The sequence below is a fragment of the Macaca mulatta genome, chromosome 1, assembly GCF_049350105.2.
Source record: "Macaca mulatta isolate MMU2019108-1 chromosome 1, T2T-MMU8v2.0, whole genome shotgun sequence".
NCBI lineage: Eukaryota > Metazoa > Chordata > Mammalia > Primates > Cercopithecidae > Macaca > Macaca mulatta.
The window spans coordinates 178,923,443-178,949,984 of NC_133406.1; the positions used below are offsets into that span (position 1 = coordinate 178,923,443).

Sequence of the window (26,542 nt, forward strand, 5' to 3'; positions counted from 1 at the left end):
AAAAAAAAATTCGTCAGGCGTGGTGGCAGGCGCCTGTAATCCCAGCTACTCAGGAAGCTGAGGCAGGAGAATCACTTGAACTCGGAGGGTGGAGGTTGCAGTGAGCTGAGATCATGCCACTGCACTCCAGCCTGGGTGACAGAGTGAGACTGTCTCAAAAAAAAAAAAAAAAAAATTAGCCGGGCCTGGTGGTGGGTGCCTGTAATCCTAGCTACTCAGGAGGCTGAGGCAGGGAGAATTGCTTGAACCCGGCAGGTGGAGGTTGCAGTGAGCCGATATTGCACCACTGCACTCCAGCCTAGGTGACAGTGTAAGACTCTGTCTCAAAAAAAAAAAAACAAAAAAACAAAAAAACAAAAAACTATTTGAGAGGAAGAATCTTCTACTTAATGTTTCTGTCCTAACTGTGGAAACAGAAGTTAAGTTGGTTCCCTCAGAAAGTTTTGCTACAGTGCAGAACTATCTGTTAATGTAATCAGTTGCATGTGAAAACCTTAGGAATGAAAAGATCCAATGTATAGAGATTCAAGATGAGAGCCCTTGAATCCCACAGGAAGCTACATTTCAGGCTTCACTTGTAATCCTTTTTCCTTATGTTTCTGCACAACAGTTTCCACCTTGGTTTGTACTATTTATGTCCTTTGCTTTCTATACAATTCTATAGAATTTTTATGTGACAAAGAAATTAGGCATTGTAAAGATTGAGATTTAAGTTCTTACTAAATTTAGACAATGCATTGATCATGTGATCAGAGACTGTGTTTGCAAAGAAATAAAGTAATATATTTTGCTGAGCCATGAGAAAATAGATTAAGGGGCAGTAAGAAGGGACAGGTTTTTTTTGTTTTTTTTAAAGACATCATCAGTTCAGGAGTCAAAAATTTTGTGTTGTTTCTTTACTTTCACGGGGAAACGTTTTTAGTTTACATACTGTAGAAAAGTATAAATATAATCATATATAATGGGATTAATCAGTAAAGAGGCCTGGGCACAGTGGCTCAAGCTTGTAATCCCAGCACTTAGGGAGACTGAGGCGGGTGGATCACCTGAGGTCAGGAGTTCGAGACCAGCCTTACCAATATGGAGAAACCAAAATACAAAAATTAGCTGGGAGTGGCGGTGGGTGCCTGTAATCCCAGTTACTCGGGAGGCTAAGGCAGGAGAATCACTTGAACCCGGGAGGCGAAGGTTGGAGTGAGCCGAGATCACACCATTGCACTCCAGCCTGGGTGACAAGAGTGAAACTCTGTCAAAACAACAACAAACCAGCAGAGTAAGCATTTTCAAAGAGTTAATTCAAAATCTACATGGAAAATGACAAACACAAATATCAGCAACATTCTTGCAGTCAGCAGAAAAACATCTAATTTTGTCATAATCTCAATAAACTCAAACTAGAAAGTTGCATCCTTTAACCTCCCAACTTTCTTTATATTGTATTTTAAAAATCAGCGCTGGGCAAAGTGGCTCATGCCTGTAATCCTAGTATTTTGAGACACGGAGGCAGGAGGATTGCTTGAACCCAGGAGGTTGAGACCAACCTGGGCAACATAGAGAGACCTCGTCTCTACAAAAAGTGAAAAATTAGCCAAGCGTGGTGACACAGGTCTGTGGTCCCAGCTACTCAGGAGGCTTAGGCAGAGGATGGCTTGAGCCTAGGAGATCAAGGCTGCAGTGAACTATGATGGTGTCACCACACTTCAGCCTGGGTAATAGAGTGAGACCTTGTCTCAAATTTAAAAAAAAAAAAAAAAAAAAATCGAACCAGAATATTTTGATTTTAAAAAATTTTAAATAATTTATTTTTTTTCCCCACCATTCTAGGCTCTACAAACCAGAACATTCTTTTTTTTTTTTCATCTTACAATTTCATTGCATGCTTTTATTTTTATTGTCATTTACTAACTGGTAAATGAATTCATCTCTTCATTTTTACACTTTCTGTGTCATTTTTTTACTGAATATGCCTTTTGTAAATATCATATAGCAAATTTTATGTAGTCAAGAAATATTTAAAGAGTACTCACTATATTATCAATCACATTTTTGTTTGTTTGTTTGTTTGTTTTTGAGACAGAGTCTTGCTCTGTCACCCAGGCCAGAGTGCAGTGGCACAAACTTGGCTCACTGCAACCTCCGCCTCCCGGGTTCAAGTGTCAATCACATTTTTAAAAATTATTATACTTTAAGTTCTGGGATATATGTGCAGAACATGCAGGTTTGTTACATAGGTATACACATGCCACGGTGTTTTGCTGTACCCATCAACCCATCATCTACATTAAGTATTTCTCCTAATGCTATCCCTCCCCTAGCCCCCAACCCCCTGACGGCCCCGGTGTGTGATGTTCCCCTCCCTCTGTCCATGTGTTCTCAGTGTTCAACTCCCATTTATGAGTGAGAACATGCAGTGTTTGGTTTTCTGTTCCTGTGTTTGCTGAGAACGATGGTTTCCAGCTTCATCCATGTCCCTGCAAAGGACATGAACTCATCCTTTTTTATGGCTGCATAGTATTCCATGGTGTATATGTGTGTCACATTTTCTTCATCCAGTGTATCATTGATGGGCATTTGGGTTGGTTCCAAGTCTTTGCTATTGTGAACAGTGCCACAATAAACATATGTGTGCATGTGTATTTACAGTAGAATGATTTATAATCCTTGGGTGTATACCCAGTAATGAGATTGCTGGGTCAAATAGTATTTCTGGTTCTGGATCCTTGAGGAATCGCCACACTGTCTTCCACAATGGTTGAACTAATTTACACTCCCACCAACAGCGTAAAAGTGTTCCTATTTCTCCACATCCTCTCCAGTATCTCTTTCCTGACTTTTTAATGATTGCCATTCTAACTGGCATGAGATGGTATTTCACTGTGGTTTTGATTTGCATTTCTCTAATGACCAGTGATGATGAGTTTTTTTTTCATGTGTTTGTTGGCCACATAAATGTCTTCTTTTTTTTTTTTTTTTTTTTTTTTTTTTTTTTTTGAGACGGAGTCTCACGCTGTTGCCCAGGCTGGAGTGCAGTGGCGCGATCTCGGCTCACTGCAAGCTCCGCCTCCCGGGTTCCCGCCATTCTCCTGCCTCAGCCTCCTGAGTAGCTGGGACTACAGGCGCCCGCCACCGCGCCCGGCTAATTTTTTGTATTTTTTTAGTAGAGACGGGGTTTCACTGTGGTCTCGATCTCCTGACCTTGTGATCCGCCCGCCTCGGCCTCCCAAAGTGCTGGGATTACAGGCTTGAGCCACCGCGCCCGGCCATAAATGTCTTCTTTTAAGAAGTGTCTGTTCATATTCTTGGCCCACTTTTTGATGGGGTTGTTTGGTTTTTTCCTTGTAAATTTGTTTAAGTTCTTCATAGATTCCAAACCAGAACATTCTAAAAGCATCAAAATGGTAGTCAAAATGCAAAAGTTACTGTCTTTTATTACCAGCTAATATGTGTAACAGACATTCTGATCCTTGGTCTTGGATTTCTTAAACAAAAATCATGGGAGGCCATTGTTTGAAACTGAGCTTCTGCACTAGGCTCCCAAATACCAGATCAAACCAAAATGGACTCACTCATGCTAAATGCCACATGCTCAACTGAAGGTTTAAGGAATCAGATAGATCCCCAAACAGACCAATTTTTCCTGAAAGCAGGAGATTCCAGTTTACATGAGTCTCCATAATAAGGAAGTCCCCTCTGCTTTAACCCTTAAAAAAAACCCTACAAACCCCTTCTTTTTCTTTTTTCTCCTCCTCCTCTCCCTCCTCCTCCCCCTCTTTTTTTGGAGACAGGGTCTTGCGCTATTGCCCAGCCTGGAGTACAGTGGCACAATCATGGCTCACTGCAGCCTTGAACTCCTGGGCTCACGTGATTTTTCCAGGCTCAGCCTCCTGAGTAGCTAGGACTAGAGGCATGCCTAGGCAATTTTTTGCTTTTTGTAGAGATGGAGTCTATGTTGTCCAGGCTGGTCTTCGAACTCAAACTCCTGGACTCAAGTGATCCTTCCACATTGTCCTCCCAAAGTGTTGGGGAGCCACCACGCCCAGCCTCCAACCATGAATTTTTCTGTTGCTGTTTCTCTGTTCCCACCTTACAAAACCTACTGTTTTACTATTGCCCAGTGGGAGTTTTCTTTCTAGCGTATAGAATGAAGGCTGCCCCACTTCTTGAATTGTGACTAAAAGTTAATTAGATATATAACTGAATTTGTTGTAATTTTGCCTTTGACAGGTTTTTTTTTTTGTTTGTTTGTTTGTTTGTTTGTTTGTTTTTTGAGACAGAGATTCACTCTTGTTGCCCAGGCTGGAGTGCAATGGCACCATCTTGGCTCACTGCAACCTCCACCTACCAGGTTCAAGTAATTCTCCTGCCTCAGCCTCCTGAGTAGCTGGGACTACAGGCGCATGCCACCACGCCCAGCTCATTTTTGAATTTTTAGTAGAGACGGGGTTTCTCCATGTTGATCAGGCTGGTCTCTATCTCCTGACCTCAGGTGGTCCGCCTGCCTCAGCCTCCCAAAGTGCTGGAATTACAGGCGTGAGTCACCGTGCCTGGCCAGATTTTACCTAATCCTTGCCGCCTAACCGTGTCATAAATTTCATCTCAGAATAGGGTTGAGGGATGGTGTTAAGCTGTATATTGTACACTTTATTGGCTTTTCTGTTTGGTTTTTGTGTGTGTTTTTTTGTCGTTGTTGTTGTTTGTTTTTGAATCAGAGTCTCGCTCTGTCACCCAGGCTGGAGTGCAGTGGGCACGATCTCAGCTTACTGCAACCTCTGCCTTCTGGGTTCAAGCGATTCTCCTGCCTCAGCCTCCCGAGTAGCTGTGACTACAGGCGCCTGCCACCATGCCGGGCTAATTTTTTTTTTTTTTTTTTTTTTGAAGTATAGACAGAGTTTTGCCATATTGGCCAGGCTGGTCTCGAACTCCTGACTTCAGGTGATCCACCCGCCTCAGCCTCCCAAAGTGCTGGGATTACAGGTGTGAGTCACTGCGCCCGGCCGGTTTTTGTTTTTTAAATTCAAGGGGTTTTTTTTATTTTGTTTTTTGTTTGCTTTTTTGAGACGGAGTTTAGCTCGTTATCCAGGCTGGAGTGCAGTGGCGGACCTGGGTTCACCGCAACCTCTGCCTCCCGGGTTCAAGCGATTCTCCTGCCTCAGCCTCCCGAGTAGCTAGGACTACAGGCGCCCTCCACCATGCAGGGCTAATTTTTGTTTTAGTAGAGACAGGGTTTCACCATATTAGCCAGGATGGTCTTATTTCCTGACCTCAGGTGATCTGCCTGCCTCGGCCTCCCGAAGTGCTGGGATTACAGGCTGAGCCACCACGCCCAGCCTAAATTAAAGTTTAAAGGTTCGTTTTCTAGGCTACACACTGCAACCTCCACCTCCTGGGTTCAAGTGATTCTCCTACCTCAGCCTCTGGAGTAGCTGGGACTATAGGCGCGTCCCACCACGCAGGGCTAATTTTTTGTATTTTTAGCAGAGTCGGGGGTTCACCGTGTTAGCCAGGATGGTCTTGATCTCCTGACCTCATGATTCGCCCGCCTTGGTCTCCCAAAGTGCTGGGAATACAGGTGTGAGCCACCGCGCCTGGCCCTAGGCTATACTTCTTCTTTTTTTTTTTTTTTTTTTTTGAGTTTTTTTGAGACAGAGTCTTGCTCTGTCGCTCAGGCTGGAGTGCAGTGATGTGATCTCGTCTCACTGCAACCTCTGCCTCCCGGGTTCACGCCATTCTCCTGCCTCAGCCTCCCGAGTAGCTGGGACTACAGGTGCCCGCCACCACGCCCGGCAAAATTTTTTTTTTCTTTGTATTTTTAGTAGAGACGGGGTTTCACCGTGTTAACTAGGATGGTCACGATCTCCTGACCTCGTGATCCGCCCGCCTCGGCGTCCCAAAGTGCTGGGATTGCAGGCGTGAGCCACCGCACCCGGCCCCTAGGCTATACATTTTTAAGCAGTCACGTATCCTACAAAAATATAGTGTTTCAACTACTGTTTTGGGAGAATTTTTTTTTTTTTTTTTTTTTTGAGACGGAGTCTCGCTCTGTCACCCAGGCTGGAGTGCAGTGGCCGGATCTCAGCTCACTGCAAGCTCCACCTCCCGGGTTCACGCCATTCTCCTGCCTCAGCCTCCCGAGTAGCTGGGACTACAGGCGCCTGCCACCTCGCCCGGCTAAGTTTTTTTTTGTATTTTTAGTAGAGACGGGGTTTCACCGTGTTAGCCAGGATGGTCTCGATCTCCTGACCTCGTGATCCACCCGTCTCGGCCTCCCAAAGTGCTGGGATTACAGGCTTGAGCCACCGCGCCCGGCCCCTGGGAGAATTTTAAAAATTTTTTTTTCTTTTTTTTTTTTATTCAAGCCATCTGCCCTCTTTGGCCTCCCAAAGTGCCAGGATTACAGGCTTGAGCCCAAACGCTAGGCCCAGGAGGAATATCTTAAGCAAAACCATTGTCCTACTACAGTAGCTAGTATGTGCTTGTAATGTAACAATTATCAAACAATTATCAAATAGTATTTAACTGTTTGTATTTTCCCTTACCAAACAGTAAGTGCTTACCTGCAGGGTTTTTGTCTCAATTTTTGAGTCTAGGGTCTAGCTTCATGCTGAGTACATAGTAAATGCTCAATTAAAAACATTTTTTTTTTCTTTTTGGAGGGAGAGAGAGAGGACCGAAAAAAAGGAAAGAAAGGGAAAACAAAGGAAGAAAAAAGAGAAGGAAGTCCATTTAGAATAGGAAGTTTATCATCAAACTACCAAATGTCTCACTTAAATCATTTAAACCTGATTTAAATTATGTAAAATGTCTTAAAAATAGCAGCAGGGCACGGTGGCTCACGCCTGTATCCCAGCACTTTGGGAGGCCAAGGCGGGCGGATCACGAGGTCAGGAGTTCGAGACCAGCCTGACCAACCTGGTGAAATCCCATCTCTACTAAAAATACAAAAATTTGTCGCGCGTGGTGACGTGCACCTGTAATCCCAGCTACTCAGAAGGCTGAGGCAGGAGAATCGCTTGAACCCAGGAGGCAGAGGTTGCAGTGAGCCGAGATTGTGCCACTGCACTCCAGCCTGGGTGACAGAGCAAGACTCCATCTCAAAAAATGGCGGCGGGGCGTAGTGGGTCAGGCCTGTAATCCCAGCACTTTGGGAGGCCAAGGTGGGCAGATCACAAGGTCAGGAGTTCAAGACCAGCCTGACCAACATGGTGAAATCCTGTCTCTACTAAAAATACAAAAATTAGCCTGGCGTGGTGGTGTGTGCCTGTAATCCCAGCTACTCAGGAGACTGAGGCAGGAGAATCGCTTGAACCCGGTAGGCGGAGGTTGCAGTGAGCCAAGATTGCGCCATTGCACTCCAACCTGGATGACATAGTGAGACTCCATCTCAAAAAAAAAAAAAAAAAAAGCGTAGTATGATAGGGCGTGGTGGCTATCACCTGTAATCCCAGCACCTTGGAAGGCCCAGACGGGCGGATCACCTGAGGTTGGAAGTTGGAGACTGGCCTGATCAACATGGAGAAACCCTGTCTCTACTAAAAATACAAAATTAGCCAGGCGTGGTGGCGCGTGGCTGTAATCCCAGCTACTCAGGAGGCTGAGGTAGGAGAATAACTTGAACCTGGGAGGCGGAGTTCGCAGTGAGCCAGATCGTGCCATTGCACTCCAGGCTGGGCAACAAGAGCGAAACTCCATCTCAACTCCATCTCCGTCTCTGAATGAATGAATGAATGAATGAATGAAGCATAGTAATGCTGCAAAGTTGTTTTATTATGAAAATTTTAGGACCGGCCGTGGTGGCTCACGCCTGTAATCCCAGTACTTTGGGAGGTGGATCACCTGAAGTCAAGAGTTCGAGACCAGCCTGCTCAACATGGTGAAACCTCGTCTCTAGTAAAAATACAAAAATCAGCTGGGCTGGTAGCGGGCACCTGTAATCCCAGCTATTTGGGAGGCTGAGGCAGGAGAATAGCTTGAACCTGGGAGGCAGAGGTTGCAGTGAGCCGAGATCATGCCATTGCACTCCAGCCTGGGCAACAATAGTGAAATCCCACCTCAAAAAAAGAAGAAAGTAAATTTAAAAACGTAGTTTGTGTTTAAATATTACTTCAAATAGTTGTATGTCTTCCAGAATATATATTCCAAAATGAGCCCAGGCACAGTGGCCTCACACCTGTAATCCCAGCACTTTAGGAGGCAGAGGCAGGCAGATCACTTAGGCCAGGAGTTCAAGACCAGTCTGGCCAACATGGTGAAACCCTGTCTCTACTAAAAATACAAAAATTAGCTGAGTGTGGTGGCACACACCTATAGTCCCAGCTACTCAGGAGGTTGAGGCAGGAGAATCACTTGAACCAGAAGGCGGAGGCTGCAGTGAGCCGAGATCGTGCCACTGTACTCCAGTCTGGGTGACAGAGCAAGATTCTGTCTTTAAAAAAAAAAAAAAAAATTTACTTCTCATTATACCACTGTTCTCAAAGTGCGGTCCCCGGACTAGCAACATCCACATCACTGGGGAACTCCTAGAAATGGAAATTATCCAGTCTCTACCTACATCTTTTGTATCAGAAACTCTGAGAGCGGGGTCTGTCATTCTTTTTTAATAACTACTATAGGTGATTCAGATGCTGCTCAAAGTTTGAGAACCACCAAAGTGGTTGAAATGTGCTAAAGTATGGATGAAGAAGCACCACTCAAATTCAATTTTTATATTGTTAGACAAAAAAAAAGATTAAACTTAACTTTAAGAAAACATTTTTTTCTCACTATTAAAGTTCCCCACCCCAGAACTTTTAGAACATATAGAAATTTAAAAACAACAGATGGAGGGAAAAAATCTTCAACTTTTCACTGAGTCATAAAATTTGGTTTCCTCTTGTTACAGTTTCCACCCCCCAAATCATCTCCCACCTAAATTGTCACTTTTTTTTTTTTTTAAGGTGTAATGTCTTTCAAAGTTTTTAAGTTCTGTTCGTGGCAGCCTTCCAAAATCCTTCTCTAAAAAGTTACAGGAGGACATTATGTCAATTAGTAAGAGCATATATCTGAAATCTGGCAAACATCAATTTCATTCCGACTGAGTCACTTAGTGATTAAGGTCAGTGTGTTTCAGCGTCTTTGAGCCTTGTTCCTTATCTGTAAACCCAAATCCTATCAGGGCTAATTGCGATGATGTCAGGAAAGCATTGATTCCAACCTCAGGCGCCGCTGGCACTTTCAGAGGATCCAGAAGCCTCAGCTAAGAGCACGGGAATGAGAAGCGGGTGAAGCACCTGATTGCCTCAACTAGTCGTTTCCTTCCTCCAGCACTCAAAGGTCAACCTTAGCTCCTTCCAAGGGTTCGAGGGGCAAAATTCGTCCCGAGGGACAGGGTACATGCATATTTTAAAAGGGTCCCCGAAGCGAGGGAACTGGCCTCTATCCTTTGCGAGGTCCCTTTAAGAACGTCGCCCTGTTGCCCTTCTCCCTCCGGCTCCTGGGCGGAGGCGGAAGCGGAAGAGGCGAGGGAAGTGTCGGTCTCCAAGATGGCGGCCGCGTGGCCGTCAGGTTCGTCTGCTCCGGAGGCCGCGACTGCTAGACTCCTCGGTGTCCTGTGGTTCGTCTCAGTCACTACAGGACCCTGGGGGGCTGTTGCCACCTCTGCCGGGGGCGAGGAGTCGCCTAAGTGCGAGGACCTCAAAGTGGGACAATATCCTCTGTGGGGAGCACTCCCCATGGAGGCGAGGTAGAGTTGGGGTCGCAGGTGGGTCGCTGCCCTCAGGACTGGCTAGGGCTGTACTGAGTGAAAACGATAACCTGATCTGTGGCTTCTAATGACTGAAGGATCCCTGAAGGTAAACAGAGTTGTGGAGATTGCAGGGCCAGAGGCCACCTTTTGTGATTTCCTTATGATTTTACTAGTCATTGGCGCTTCCTCTTCTGATCCACTTTTTTTTTTCTTTTTTTATCAGTGTGCTTACTTGTTCAATAAAACATGTAGATCCTGAAGTATGCCAGGCCCCGTTCTAGACACTAGTAATACAAAGATGGGTAGTCTCTTACCCTGTAAATGTTTGCCACCTCTTCCTAGGGGGAAGACAAGTAGTAACGATCTAGCCGATGTGTGTTGCCCATTTATCATTAACTTTATGTATATTATGTATATTACCTCCTGTTATCCTCACACTTCATGAGATGCTAGACTGCCAGTGGACAAATTTCTTTCTGTTTTCTGTTTCTTTTGTTTTGAGACAGGGTCTCGCTCTGTGCCCAGGCTGGAGTACAGTGGCGCGATCTCACCTCACTGCAACCTCCGCCTCCCGGGTTCAATCAATTCTCCTGCCTCAGCCTCCTGAGTAGCTGGGACTACAGGCATGCGCCACCACACCCGGGCAATTTTTGTATTTTTAGTAGAGACGGGGTTTACGCCATGTTGGCCAGGCTGGTCTTGAACTCCTGGTCTCAAGCGATCCGCATCCCCATCGGCATGAGCCACCTCAGTGGACAAATTTCTGTTGCATTTTGTAACCTTGGATGACTTATTTGAACTCTGTTTTCTCATGAGTAAAAGCATGGATAATTATGGCACAAACTTAAAGGTTTATTGTAATGTTTATGTATTATTATATTATTTGTAGAGACAGACTTCTCATTATGTTGCCCAGGCTGTTCTTCCCGAATTCCTGGGCTCCAGTGATCCTCCTGCCTCAAGTATTATTTAGCAATACTAAAAGTATATTTGTACATATGCTTATTGACTTGGACAAACTAGCAGCCTTTATTTACATGTGAATATCAACATGAGTATATAATATGAATAGTAAAGGCATGATAATGTGTTGTGTTGGAATGTAGTCCATATTTCCTTAACTTTTTTTTACATATATTTGTAAAGATCCAAAAATAAATGATGCTACGCAAGAACCAGTTAACTGTACAAACTACACAGCTCATGGTAAGACTTCCAGAAACATGTCTTTAAAAATAATTTTGAAAACATTATTTCATAGGTCAATGTATGATCACTAAGGGCAATTAATAAATGCATTTTTTCTAAATTATAACATTATTACTCAGTTACCAGAGTAACTTAAAATTGGAGAACCAGCTAGGGGCTGTCAGTATTTAATTTAAAAAAGAATTCTACTTGTTCTGAAATGGTGAAGTTTCACCATATAAACAAAAATAGGGCCGGACGTGGATGTTCCCAGATTCAGTTAGGCAAGTGTACTTATATACTTTATTTTCCCCAAATGAATAAGCATATCATTCCCTCACATGGAAAGTCTTCCTTTTATTTTCCTTTAGCTCTCCACTTACATCATCTGTGAATACTTACCTGATAGTTCTTGGCTAGTACCATAATACCTACAAGTCCTTGATGCTTCCCAGCAACTTCATCACTATCGTTTCTGTCGCTTTGATAAATGTCATTTTTATTACTTTGATTATATTACTTTGGTTTATATTTGATTATATTTGTTTGATTTGGGGTGTGTGTTTATGTGTATTTTTTTTTTTTTTTGAGACAGAGTCTTGCTCTGTCGCCCAGGCTGGAGTGCAGTGGTGCGATCTCGGCTCACTGCAAGCTCCGCCTCCTGGGTTCACGCCATTCTCCTGCCTCAGCCTCCGTAGAAGCCGGGACTACAGGCGCCCACCACCACGCCCGGCTAATTTTTTTGTATTTTCAGTAGAGACAGGATTTCACCGTGTTCGCCAGGATGGTCTCGATCTCCTGACCTTGTGATCCGCCTGCCTTGGCCTCCCAAAGTGCTGGGATTACAGGCGTGAGCCACCACGCCCGGCCTATGTGTGTGTATTTAGCATTCAGTTGGCACCAAAATGATTTTTTACATGTTTATAAATTTATCAATAATTCTTAAGTGGATTCAACATTTTATTCCAGAAGACACCTAACTGGAGGGCAGGAGGGCAGACTTCTTTTGGGGCAGAAATTCTTTTCAGTTGTATAATTTCCTTTGAAATCCCCATATCTACAAAAAAACACCCTGTAGGCTAGAAAAATGCTTTTTTTTTCTTTTTTTGAGACAGCTGGCTGCCAGCTTCCCAGTATGAAGCGAGATGCTTGAGTTACAATAGTATTCACAGATTTCTAGCATCTTTCATATGAATGATTGAAACAACTATTTGAGAACTAACTCTTCTTTATGTGTAACTCTATTCTCTGTGTTCTGAAAGCTACGATATAAAAGACTTTGAAGTGTAAAACAGGCAAATCAAAGGATATTTATAAGTTAACTACAAAGGAAAGGATTACTTACAAAGTTCCTTTAAATGGCCAGGCATGGTGGCTCATGCCTGTAATCCGAGCACCTTGGGAGGCTGAGGCAGGCGGATCACAAGGTTGGGGGTTCGAGACCAGCCTAGCCAACATGGTGAAACCCTGTCTCTACTAAAAATAGAAAAATTAGCCGGGTGCAGTGATGGGCACCTGTAATCCCAGCTACTCGGGAAGCTGAGGCAGGATAATTGTTTAAACCCTGGGAGGTGGAGGTTGCAGTGAGCCGAGATCGTGCCATTGCACTCTGGCCTGGATGACAGAGCAAAACTCTGTCTCGCGGGGGAAAAACATTTTCTTTAAATGTAATATATCTAAATAAAATACATGTATACATACTAAGCAATGTCTCCTATATAAGGCATATATTATTTTCTTTCTGGGGGTCTCATTATGTCATCCAGGCTGGAGTGCAGTGGTGCCATCTCTGTTCACTACAACTTCTGCGTCGTAGGATCAAGTGATCCTCCCACCTTGGCCCCTGGAGTAGCTGAGACTACAGATGTGCACCACCACTCCCAGCTAATTTATTTTGTTTTATTTATTTTATTTTTTGTATTTTTGGTAGAGACAGGGTTTCGCCATGTTGCCCAGGCTGGTCTCAAACTCTTGAGCTCAAGCAATCTGCCTGCCTAGGCCTCCCAAAGTGCTGGGTTTACAGGCATGAGCCACCAGGACCGGCTTCCTGGCTTTTTTTTTTTTTTTTTTTAATTGTAGAGATGAGGGTCTCTCTATATTGCCCAGCCTGGTCTTGAACTTGTAGGCTCAAGCAGTTCTCTTGCTTTGGTCTCCCACAGTGGTGGGATGACAAGCATGAGCCACTGTGCCCAGCTAGTTGCCTTTTTTTTTTTTTTTTTTTTTTTTGAGACGGAGTCTTGCTCTGTTGCCCAGGCTGGACTGCAGTGGCCGGATCTCAGCTCACTGCAAGCTCCGCCTCCCGGGTTTACGCCATTCTCCTGCCTCAGCCTCCCGAGCAGCTGGGACTACAGGCGCCCGCCACCTCGCCCGGCTAGATTTTTGTATTTTTTAGTAGAGACGGGGTTTCACCGTGTTAGCCAGGATGGTCTCGGTCTCCTGACCTCGTGATCCGCCCGTCTCGGCCTCCCAAAGTGCTGGGATTACAGGCTTGAGCCACCGCGCCCGGCCGTTGCCTTTTTTTAAAACACACAAAAGCTCGTGGGCTAGCTATGGTGAATCAATTCTAAGTCGTGATTGGAGATGGATATCAAAATAGCTCATGAAACATGCTTTTTGGTTCTAACATAGGAGAAAAATATTAAGAGTTCTGAAAAGTGTGAGTTAAGTGATCTCTGTCATTCTTCTAGCCAAAATTATTTTTCCTTTGTTTTTTTCACTGAGTATATGAAGAACTATTGTGAAATTCTCAAACTATGTTTACTTTTCTTTCTTTCTTTTCTTTTTTTTTTTTTTTTTTTTTTTGAGACAGAGTCTCTCTCTGTCACCCAGGCTGAAGTGCAGTGGCGCAGTCTCAGCTCACTGTAACCTCTGCCTTCCGGGTTCAAGTGATTCTCCTGCCCCACCTTCCCAAGTAGCTGGGATTATAGGCGTGCACCACCAAGCCCAGCTAAGTTTTGTGTTTTTACTGGAGACAGAGTTTTGCCATATTGGCCAAGTTGGTCTTGAAGTCCTGACCTCAGGTGATCCACCTGCCTTGCCCTCCCAAAGTGCTGGGATTATAGGCGTGAGCCACTGAGCCCAGCCTAATTTTCTTGTTTCTTTTTCTTTTTTTTTGAGACAGGATCTCACTCCGTCACCCAGGCTAGACTGCAGTGGCACCATCCTCGCGCACTGCAACCTCCACGTCCCAGGCTCAGGAGATCCTCCCACCTCAGCCTCCTGAGTAGCTGGGACTACAGGCACATGCCACTACACCTAGCTAATTTTTTGTATTTTTTGTGGGGGGTGGGTAGAGGTGGGATGTCTCCATGTTGCCCAGGCTGGTCTGGAACTCCTGGGCTCTAGCGATCCACCTGCTTGGCTTTCCAAAGTGCTGGGATTACAGGCATGAGCCACGACATCTGGCTGTTTAATTTTCATAAACTAATGTTTGGGTAGGGATGAACGTGAGCAGTGTTTTACAGAGGGGAGTTTGGAGCTAGTGAGTAGGAATTGGGACAAAAGGCAAGGAAATTCCTCTGTGACAATAAATTGATGTGATCTTAAAACGGTTCCTGGTTAGCTCAGTATCATCCAACAAGCACATTTGTTTATTGAGAAAGTATTTATTGGTAATGAATACTTTAAAACTAAATTTAGTTTAATTATTGAGTTAAGACAATTTATATTACAAAATATTGTTATTGATTGAGAATTTGTTCATTTATTTATATTTATTTATTAAGAAATTATTACATGGCAGGCATCTGCTAAGCAGTATAGGTGATCTACAAAAGAAGACATAATCCCTGACCTTAAGAAGTGTTCTGTCAGTCCAGGCGAGGTGGCTCACGCCTGTAATCCCAGCACTTTGGGAGGCTGAGGTGTGTGGATCATGTGAGGTTGGGAGTTTGAGACCAGCCTGGCCAACATGGTGAAACCCTGTCTCTACTAAAAATAGAAAAATTAGCCAGGTGTAGTGGCACACGCCTGTAGTCCCAGCTACTTGGGAGGCTGAGGCAGGAGACTCGCTTGAACCTGGGAGGCGGAGGTTGCAGTGAGCCAAGATCACGCCACTGCACTCCAGCCTGGGCGACAGAGCCAGACTCTGTCTAAAAAAAGAAAAAAACAAAGAAGTGTTCTGTCTAGGTTATATACACACATATCAGCAAGTATTTTCAATTTTTCTGTCACTGAAATACAAAAAGTATTTAGATTTTACCTCCAGAAAATTTTGCTATGGTCCTTTGATAGAAGTCTTCTTTATTTTCTTAAGTTTGTATTATAGTATTTTTACAGAAAAGTGCATGTAGGTATAATTCAAATGATTTTCACAAATGACACACCTGTAAATGCTTCCAGATCAAGAAACAACATTATTAACATGCCAGAAGCCCTCTTCATAGTCTTTTATAGTCACTACTCTGCCTCAGTGGGTAACCACTATTTATTCTAGCTTCTGACTGTAAATTAGTGTTTCAAAGAGTATATTATTTTTTATCTTTTTATTTGGAGATAGTTTCAAACCTACAGAAAAGTTAGAAGAATAAGAGTAGTACAAAGAACTCCACCGTAGGCTGGGCGCAGTGGCTCCCGCCTGTAATCTCAGCACTTTGGGGCCAAGGCTGGTGGGTCACCTGAGGTTGGGAGTTCAAGACCAGCCCAACCAACATGGAGAAACCCCGTCTCTACTAAAAAAAAAAAATACAAAATCACCTGTAATCCTAGCTACTCGGGAGGCTGAGGCAGGAGAATTGCTTGAACCTGGGAGGCTAAGGTTGCAGTGAGCCAAGATTGCACTACTGCACTCCAGCCTGGGCAACAAGAGTGAAACTCCATCTCAATAAACAAACAAACAAACAAACAAAAAAACCTCCATCTATATACTCTTTACCCAGATTGACCAATTGTTAACATACTTTCTCTCTCTCAATTTGTTTGTGTATATACTTTTTTCTGCCCCTATAAATCTGTGTTTTTCTTTAGAGATGTTCCAGATCAGATGTGGTGGCTCACACCTGTAATCTTAGCACTTTGGGAGGCTTAGGTGGGCAGATCACTTGAACCCAGGAGTTCTAGACCAGCCTGGGCTATGTGGTGAAACCCCGTCTCTACAAAAAATACAAAAAGCTAGCCAGGCATGGTGGCGCGCAAGTGTAGTACCAACTACTTGGGAGGCTGATGTGAGAGGACTACCTGAGCCAGGGAGGTGAGGCTGCAGTGAGCCCTGATTGTGTCACTGCACTCCAGCTTGGATGACAGAGCAAGACCCTGCCTCCAAAAAATAAATCAGTAAAAAATAAAAAAATGAAAATAGAAATATTTTCTTAACGTAAATACAGTTCAGTTATAAACTTTGGTAAATTTAATATTAATACATATGCTTTAATCTAATCCATATTCTTATTTTATCAGATGACCCAAATAATGCCTTTTTAGCATTTTCTCCCAGTACAGGATCCTAAAATCAGATTTTACATTTAGTTTTCTTTAAATTGGTACATTTCCACAACTTTCTTTGTCTTTTATGGCATTGACTTGCATGTTTGATGCCTACAGCCTCCCTTTATTTAATAGAGTGTTCCTCATTGGGATTGTTTGATATTTCCTTTTGATTAGACTTAGGGTATACATTCCACGCTGTAAAATAACGTAATTGATGGAGTGTCCTTCCCAACATCTCGCATCTGGGGGCACATGATAAGTATCTCTTTCTCCTTGGTGATGCTAATTGTTTATCACTCAGCTTTTTCTACTGTATAGTTAGTATTTTTTTCTTCGCAATTATAAATAATCTAAAGGGATACTCATTAAGGCCATGCAGATATCTCCCTACCACCCCCAGATTTATATCCCATTAATGGTTCTGGCCTGAACTATTCTTTTTTTATAGAATGGTCAACACTTCATTCCATAAAATAGAAAAAGTGTTCCTTGGAACTATTCTTTACTCTGATAGTTGCAAAATGATTATTTTCCAAATCTAGCACTCTCAGAGGAGAACTCTTTTAATGCTAAAAATATGGAGATGGGGTTGGCTCTTGCCAACTTTATTTTTTTTTTCTCTTTTTTTTTTTTTTGGAGATAGGGTCTCACTCTGTAACTCAGGCTGGAGTTCGGTTGCAGGATCTCTGCTTACTGTAACCTCCACCTCCCAGGCTCAAGTGATCCTTCTACCTTAGCCTCACCACACCCGGCTAATTTTTGCATTTCTTTTGTAGAGATGGGATTTCACCATGTTGCCCAGGCTGGTTTCTAACTCCTGAGCTCAAGCAATCCACTTGCCTCGGCCTCCCAAAATATTGGGATTACAGGTGTGAGCCACCACACCTGGCTTTTTTTTGTTGTTGTTGTTGTTTTTGGAGACACAGTCTTGCTGCTCTGTAGCCCAGGCTGAGGTGCAGTGGTGGGATCACGGCTCACTGCAGCTTCCATCTTCAGGACTCAAGCGATCCTCCTGCCTTAGCCACCGAAGTAGCTGGGATTATAGACATGCGCCACCAGTCCCAGCTAAGTATTTTTTTGCAGAGTTGCCCAGGCTAAATTTAGTCCTTTTTTTTATTGTTATGAAACTTCATTGTCTGATTACATTATTTCTGGTTTAGCATTTCTGTATTTGAAAAACGTCACTCCTTTCTATGCCAGGTGTGGTGGTGGTGTGTGCCTGTAATCCTGGCTATTTGGTAGTCTGAGCCTGGAGGATGTCTTGAGCCCAGGAGTTTGAGGCTACAGTGAGCTGTGATCATGCCACTTCACTCCATCCTGGGCAAGAGAGTGTGAGACCCTGTTTCTAAAAAGAAACCAATCAAACAAAAAAAGCCACATTGCTGCTTTTTATAATGAATACTGTGTAGTTATTGGCTTCAATTGATATTATGTAAATCCTAGACGTTGGTTAGAACCACACCTTTTTGCAAGAAAACTGCAAATTGAATCATTTGCAGGCTTGTAGCATGTTGCTTAATTTTGCTAGTTAACATTTATTGATAACTGGCTTCTTTGGTCTTGTCATATTGATTTGTTTATTTTTGCTTATTGCTGAAATCAGTGTTAGCGTGGGATAATTATGATATAATGGAAAGAGTATTGATTAAGAGTAATGAGTTTTAGTCTAGGATTTAGAGAGTTATTTGCTCTTTAGTCAACTCATTTAATTTCTTGGAATCTCAGTTTTCCTGTTTGTGAAAGGAAAAATATTATGAATTTGCTTACTTAATAAGTTCTTCTTTCTTACAAGGATGAAATGAAATTGTTATAAAGTATGTCTAAACAAATAAACTCTAGGGTTGTAGGCTTCTTTTGAATTGATTAATTTCATATAATAAAATCTTATGTTAATTTTATAGCCACTTAAAATGTTATATTCATTTCTTTTTTAGTCTTCTAAGTGTTAAATTTCTTGATTTCCTAGAGTGGGGAACCTAGCTCTCTTTTTTTTGTGTGTGTATATATATGTATTTTTTTGGGGGGTAGGGGTGTGGGAGGTGGGGGGTGGGGTAGAGAGAGGCCTTGTTCTGTCACCCGGGCTGTAGTGCAGTGGCAGGATCATAGTTCACTGCAGCCTGGATCTCCTAGGGTCAAGAGATCTTCCTGCCTCAACCACCTGAGTAGCTGGGACCACAGGCACATGCCACCATGCCTGGCTAATTTTTTTTTCTTTAGAGAGAGAGTCTCACTATCTTGCCCAGGCTTGTCTTAAACTCCTGGGCTCAAGCGATCCTCCCTCCTTGGCCTCCCAAATTGCCGGGATTACAGGGATGAGTCACGGCACCTGGCCCCTAAACACTTTTTGAATACCTTTTCTAACCAAGCGCTATGCTTTACACAACATATGCCTGCCTGCCTTCCCTCCCTCCCTCCCTCCCTCCCTTCCTTCCTTCCTTCCTTCCTTCCTTCCTTCCTTCCTTCCTTCCTTCCTTCCTTCCTTCCTTCCTTCCTTCCTTCCTTCCTTCCTTCCTCTTTCTTGTCTCCTCTTCTCTTCTCTTTTCTTTCGACAGTCTTGCTCTGTCACACAGGCTGGAGGGCAGTGGCACAATCTTGGCTCACTGCTATGTCTGCCTCTCAGGCTCAAGTGATCTCTTACTTCAGCCTCCCAAGTATCTGGGACCACAGGCACAAGCCACCATGCTTGGCAAAGTTTTGTATTTTTTTTGTAGAGATGGAGTATTGCCATGTTGCCCAGGCTGGTCTCAAACTCCTAATCTGCCCACCTTAGCCTCCCAAAGTACTGGGATTACAGGCATGAACCGCTGCACTAAGCCCTTTGGTACTATTTTTACCTATAAAGAATCCAAGGTTCTGAAAGGAGCAATGTCCAAATAAGTTGTTCTTATTCCAAAGGTCTTGTTCTTTGCATTATGAGGCTATAAAGCTGTTAAGGCAGTGCTTGCCTGAGTCTATAAGTGTTGCTTCCTCTTATTATGTCATCTGGGTTATGAGGAAGGATCAAGATTGCTTAAATTCTGAAATAATCTACTATATCAAACGCCAGAGGGAATCAAGAAACAAATACATTTAGAATCAATGAAAATAATTTATGGCAGCAACTATCTATGATAGTTGATATATGCTAAAAATACAAACTCAGATTGTGTTAAAATAATTTAATAGATAAATTGCCCAACGAATTACCAACAAAAATTTGAGCGGTGTTCTTAATTCTGGAGATGAAGTAAAGGGCAGTAATATTGTACATTTCTTCCCTTGGTACCTTTATCAGAGGCAGGAGATTGAATTAGATTAGCCATGCATCTAATCCAGTGTGGCAACTCTTGTATTTTTGTGTTAAGAGACTACTATACCATTTTATATTTATCTTGCATGTAAGTACATACATAATGTCACTTTTCCTGTCTAAAATTAAAGGCTTGTGTCATATTATATTGGCAGGTAGTTTGTTATAACATATTTGCTAGTCTTAGAAATAACAATTACACACTGTCTCTACAGAAAAAAATAAAAGTTTCTTGACTTTTTCTGCCTTCAGTTTCCTGTTTTCCAGCACCTAACATAACTTGTAAGGATTCCAGTGGCAATGAAACACATTTTACTGGGAATGAAGTTGGTTTTTTCAAGCCCATATCTTGCCGAAATGTGTAAGTACATTACTGACACTTAAATTTTCAGATTACTTGCCTATATTATATCTTAATTGCATCAAGAGATGAGATAATTTATGGGGACTATCCTGAAAATATATCTTTTATCTTTTTGCCTGTGTCAGAAAACCTTTAAGTGTTTGTTTTTTGGTTTTTGAGACAAGGTCTTGCTCAGTCACCCAGGCTAGAGTGCAGTGACATGATTACTTCTCACTTCAGCGTCGACCTCCTAGGCTTAAGCAATTCTCCCACCTTGGCCCCACAAGTAGCTGGACTACAGGTTTGTGCCACCATGCCTGGCTAACTTTTAATTTTTTTGTAGAGATGAGGTCTCCGTATGTTTCCCAGGGCTGGTCTCGAACTCCTGGCCTCACATGATTCTCCCGTCTCGGCCTCTCAAAGTGCTGAGATTTACAGGCATGAGCCACTACACCCAGCCAAGTGTGTATTTTTTTTTAATAAATGCATTATAAATGCATTTTTTATAAATGCATTATAAGTGTGTATTTTTTTAAATTATTGGCATTATATTTTCAGCCTAAAACTGTATATTGTTACAATTCTATTTGATGGCACCTAGTTTTGATTGTTTCAAGAAATAAAACACTGTACAGATAAATTGAACCTTAAAAAGGAAAAAGGAAAAAAAAGAAATAAACCACCATTAGACTATTGCTACAAGTCTATCAAATCAAGTAGAGCTGAGTAGTCCAGTATGTGGGACAAATAAAGACTATAAATGGCTTCATGCCATGTTAATTGAGGTCAATCAGTTTATACCACTGAGTTATGAAAAAATTGTCTTCAAAATGTGGGAGATTTCTAGAGTACAAATAGCAATTGTGTACCTATTGTATCAGAAAAACACTAATTTTTTGCACATAAAGGGCATTTTAAACTTCGTTTTATTCTTTGTAATAAATATGGATGATGAATGGTAATGTTAAACAGAATTCAAAAGTTATCAGTTTGGCTAGCTGGGCACAGTGGTACATGCCTGTAGTCCTAGCTACTCAGGAGGCTGAGGCCAGAGGAGCTCGGAAGTTCAAGCTCAGCCTGGGCAATATAGTGAGATACTGTCTTTTATAAAAACAACAACAAAAATGATCAGTTTGGGATACTAAGACAAACGGCTTTCTTTTGTTAGGAATTTCTCTGTTTAAAGGACTTTTAGACCTAGTGTGGTGGCTTACTCTTGTAATCCCAGCACTTTGGGAGGCCAAGGCAGGAGAATCACTTGAGGCCAGGAGTTGGGGACCAACCTGGGCAAAGTAGGGAGACCCTGTCTCTACAAAAAATACAAAAATTAGCCCAGTGCGGTGGTGCTTGCCTGTGGTCCTAGCCACTGGGAGGCTGGGGTGGGAGAATTACTTGGGCCCAGGAGTTTGAGGTTGTAGTGAGCTACGATCGCAGTAACAGAGTGAGACCTTGTCTCTAAAAAAATTAAAATTAAAAATTTTTCAAAAAGGACTTTTGGCCGGGCGCGGTGGCTCAAGCCTGTAATCCCAGCACTTTGGGAGGCCGAGACGGGCGGATCACGAGGTCAGGAGATCGAGACCATCCTGGCTAACACGGTGAAACCCCGTCTCTACTAAAAAATACAAAAAAGTAGCCGGGTGAGGTGGCGGGCGCCTGTAGTCCCAGCTACTCGGGAGGCTGAGGCAGGAGAATGGCGTAAACCTGGGAGGCGGAGCTTGCAGTGAGCTGAGATCCGGCCACTGCACCCCAGCATGGGCGGCAGAGCAAGACTTCGTCTCAAAAAAAAAAAAAAAAAAAAAAGGACTTTTAAGTTTGATTTCTCTTTCTGCTAAAGCTTATTATTCATTCTTATATTCCTGCTTTGTACCAAAAACATGATTTAGTGTTACCTATTTTTAATTATTGGCATTATATTTTCAGCCTAAAACTGTATGTTGTTACAGTTCTATTCGATGGCACTTAGTTTTCGTTGTTTCAAGAAATAAACCACTGTACAGATGAATTGGACCTTAAAAAGGAAAAAGAAAAAAAAGAAATAAACTACCATTAGACTATTGCTACAAGTCGTTAGAATTCTTCGCAAGAACTTTTAGCGTTCTGTCTTTCCTTTTGATCCTACCTCATTGATTTAATGAGGGGCTTTTTATACAGCAAGGGGATTCCATCTTGCTATATAATCCTAAGCCTACCACTGATCTTCTTGGGTTCCAAGATTTCGCATTAGTCGAGTAAAAATTGTTAAAAAGGAATAGTTTCCAGTGTACTTAGATATAGTTTCATTTTTTTTCTGTTACAGAGGTAAGTTTAAAAAATAAGGTTTTGCTGGGCGCGGTGGCTCACGCCTGTAATCCCAGCACTTTGGGAGGCCGAGGCGGGCGGATCACAAGGTCAGGAGATCGAGACCACGGTGAAACCCCGTCTCTACTAAAAATACAAAAAATTAGCCGGGCGCGGTTGTGGGCGCCTGTAGTCCCAGCTACTCGGGAGGCTGAGGCAGGAGAATGGCGTGAACCCGGGAGGCGGAGCTTGCAGTGAGCCGAGATCGCGCCACTGCACTCCAGCCTGGGCGACAGAGCCAGACTCCGTCTCAAAAAAAAAAAAAAAAAATAAGGTTTAGTTAATATTTAAATTTATAGATATTTTTACCTTAAACATTCTAAACAACTGATGTGTTAAATGCTGGTCCAAGATATAGGTTATAGTAAGAAAATCATCTGTTGAGAACAGCTAACCACTCAGGCTGGAACTTACAGGTTTATATCATTTGTAATGCTAATACCAGAATGGCCTGTTACTTAATTTCCAAGTTGTTGCTGATTTTTCTTTCAGTGTCTCAAAATGGATTAGGCTGCATACAGCTGAGCTGCACTAGTCATACTCATAAGTATTTTTTATTTATTTATTTATTTATTTTATTTTATTTTATTTTATTTTATTTTATTTTTTGAGACGGAGTCTCGCTCTGACGCCCAGGCTGGAGTACAGTGGCCGGATCTCAGCTCACTGCAAGCTCCGCCTCCCGGGTTCACGCCATTCTCCTGCCTCAGCCTCCAGAATAGCTGGGACTACAGGCGCCCGCCACCTCGCCCGGCTAGTTTTTTTTGTATTTTTTAGTAGAGACGGGGTTTCACCGTGTTAGCCAGGATGGTCTCGATCTCCTGACCTCGTGATCCACCCGTCTCGGCCTCCCAAAGTGCTGGGATTACAGGCTTGAGCCACCGCGCCCGGCTTATTTATTTTTTTTGAGACAGAGTCTTCCTCTGTAGCCCAGGCTGGAGTGCAGTGTCACAATCATATCTCATTGCAGCCTCAACCTTCCAGGCTCAAGGCATCCTCTCATCTCAGCCTCCCAAGTAGCTGGGAATACAGGTGCATGCCCCAAAGCTCGGCTAATTTTTGTATTTTTAGTAGAGATGGGATTTCACCACGTTGCCCAGGCTGGTCTCGAACTTCTGGGCTCAAGCGATCAGCCCGCCTCAGGCTCCCAACATGCTGGGATTACAGGCATGAACCACCATGCCTGACCCTTATAAGATATTGGTATCAATTATGGTAAGAAATATAACCATCAGGTAAACTAGATATTCCAAGGCTACTGGCCAGCTTATTCCCTTCTTACAATAAAGTTTACAATTTCTTTTTTTTTTCTTTTAAGATGTAGGTTTGCTCTTGTTGCCCAGGCTGGAGTGCATTGGTGTGATCTTGGCTCACTACAACCTCTGCCTCCCGGGTTCAAGCGATTCTCCTGCCTCAGCTTCCCAAGTAGCTGGGATTACAGGCATGGGCCACCATGCCCGGCTAATTCTGTATTTTTAGTAGAGATGGGGTTTCTCCATGTTGGTCAGGCTGGTCTCGAACTCCTGACCTCAGGTGATCCACCCACCTCGGCCTCCTAAAGTGCTGGGATTACAGGCGTGAGCCACCGCGCCCGGCCTAAGTTTACAATTTCAAGACAGAATTTGCAGCTCGGCATGGTGGCTCATGCCTGTAATCCCAGCACTTTGGGAGGCCAAGGCAGGTGGATTGCTTGAGCTCAGGAGTTTGAGACCAGCTGGGCAACATGGCAAAACCCCATCCCTACCAAAAAATACAAAAGTTAACTGGTGGTGCATGTCTGTAGTCCCAGTTACTCGAGAGTCGAAATCATGGCTACTGCTCTACAGCCTTGTTGACAGAACCAGATCCAGTCTCAACCAAATAAAAGAAAAAGAATGAGCATTGCTCATCAGAACAGTGGGAGTTAGACTGATGGGTAATTTTGATGGTAAGAATGGCAAAGCTAAGATAACCTGATAAATAATTTTGCTTTATTGGGATATTAGGTACGTGCCTACCAAAAGGCCAGCTGCTGTGCAGCTACTGAAAAAGACTCAGTGATACATTCTTATTCGTTAGGTGTCCCTTTTCCAGTTTCATATTTTCTTTGTACTCCTGTTAGCATATTGTTTTTAAAACTATATATAATAGGTTAATACTTGGTTAAAACTTCATCTTAGTATTGCAAATATTCTGTAATGTATTCTTCAGAAACTAAAGTCTGATAACCATCCTGATTGATGACCAAGCCACCCACCTATTTACACTGGCCATCTATATTAGTATTATGTCATAGTTTCATTTGGGTTAACTTGGAGGTCTGGGTGGTGTTGGTGACGCCATAGTTGTTCCATGCAGTCACGAATGGGCCTTGCTCCTTTCATCTTGTGGCTTTGCTTTCTGTAGTCCTTTGAGTCCTTTCCACTAAGCCAGCAGGTGGGAAAGAGGAGAGGGAAACTTTTATAGGAGTATTTTATGGGCCAGACTTGGAAATGGCGTACACTTCCATCCTCCTTCCACTGGCTAAAACTCAGTTATGGCTGCACTTAAGTGCAAGGTGAGCTAGGAAATGTAGGTTAGCTGTATATTCATAAGAAAAAAAGAGAAATGAGCCTGGGCGTGGTGGCTCATGCCTGTAATCCCAGCACTTTGGGAGGCTGAGGCAGGCAGATCGCTTGTAGTCAGGAGTTCAAGACCAGCCTGGCCAATATGATGAAACCCCATTTCTACTAAAAACAGAAAAATTAGTTGGGTATGGTGGTGCGTGCCTGTAATCCCAGCTACTCAGGAGGCTGAGGCATGAGAATCACTTGAACCTGGAAGGTGGAGTTTGCAGTGAGCCGAGATCAAGATTGTGCCACTGCACTCCAGCCTGGGCAACAGAGAAAGAGAAATGGCTCGGTGAATAACTAATCTCTGCTATACCACCAGTTTTCAGATTATTCTTTAGGGTGATTTACTTATATAGATAATTGCTTTTCTAATTTCATTTCCCTTCCCAGCCAAACTTTTTAAAAGTTGTTTTGATAATACTTATCTGTTACAGGATTTTCTGTCTAATGTAGTATGGCTTTTGGCCATGCTGAGATTCACCAGCAATCTTTGTTGATATATCGAATGAATGTTTACAGTCCATGTCTTAATCTTTCTACAGCATTTGGCTATTCCCTTCTTTCTCTCTCCTCTCTTTTTAGTATAGAGGCAGGGTGTCACTATGTTGACCAGTCTTTTCTGTCTCAAATTCATGGCCTCAAATGATCCTCCCACCTCATCCTCCTAAAGTGCTGGGATTACAGGTGTGAGCCACTGTGCCCAGCCTGGCTGTTTCCTTTCTTAAAATACTTTCTTGGCTTTCTTAAAATACTTTCTTGGCTAGGCCCAGTGGCTCAGGCCTGTAATCCCAACAGTTTGGGAGACTGAGGCGGGTGGATCACCTGAGGCCAGGAGTTTGAGACCAGCCTGGCCAACAAGGTGAAACCCCATCTCTACTAAAAATACAAAAATTAGCCCAGAGTGGTGGTGGGCGCCTGTAATCCTAGCTCCTTGGGAGGCTGAGGCAGGAGAATCACTTGAACCCCAGGAGGTGGAGGTTGCAGTGAGCTAACATTGTGCCGTTGCACTCCAGCCTGGGCAACAAGTGTGAAACTAAATCTCAAAAAACAAAAACAAAAACCCTAAAACACTTTCTTTTTTTGGCTTATAGTATAAAACACTCTTCTGTGTCCCTTCATTCTTCTTTCTTTGCTTCTTCCTTAAGTCTTGATGTCCTTGGTCCTTTTTCCTTTTTCATTCATCCACCCCTTTGGCTTCTCTCACCATCTTTGTATATATATATGCCATATAAAAAGTTGGTGATATGTTTTATATTCAATTTTAGACCTCAGATTTAATATATATAAATAGCCGGGCACAGTGGCTCATGCCTGTAATCCCAGCACTTGGGGACGCCAAGGCGGGCAGATCACCTGAGGTCAGGAGTTCCAGACCAGCCTGGGTAACACTGTGAAACCCTGTCTTACTAAAAATACAAAAATTAGCTGGGTGTGGTGGCGGGTACCTGTAATCCCAGCTACTCGGGAGGCTGAGGCAGGAGAATTGCTTGAACCCGGGAGGTGGAGGTTGCAGTAAGCCGACATTGTGCCATTGCACTCCAGCCTGGGTGACAAGAGCGAAACTCTATCTCAAAAAAAAAAAAACAAAACAAAATTATGTAAAACATATATATGCTTATATATAATATATACTAGTATATTGTATATAG

At 43.0% G+C, this 26,542-nt stretch overlaps 1 protein-coding gene across 2 annotated transcripts in view; it reads left to right on the plus strand.

The window, feature by feature from the left end:
- The first annotated feature begins 9,496 nt into the window (after positions 1-9,496).
- Positions 9,497-26,542, plus strand: part of TM2D1 (TM2 domain containing 1) — a 40,351-nt gene continuing 23,305 nt past the window's right edge. For both annotated transcript variants that reach the window (XM_015140978.3, XM_077955157.1), the window contains exons 1-3: positions 9,497-9,682; positions 10,854-10,927; positions 19,875-19,983. In XM_015140978.3, the coding sequence (XP_014996464.2) occupies positions 9,519-9,682; positions 10,854-10,927; positions 19,875-19,983 (347 nt within the window). In that variant the 5' untranslated portion in view covers positions 9,497-9,518. The remainder of the gene's footprint in view (positions 9,683-10,853; positions 10,928-19,874; positions 19,984-26,542) is intronic.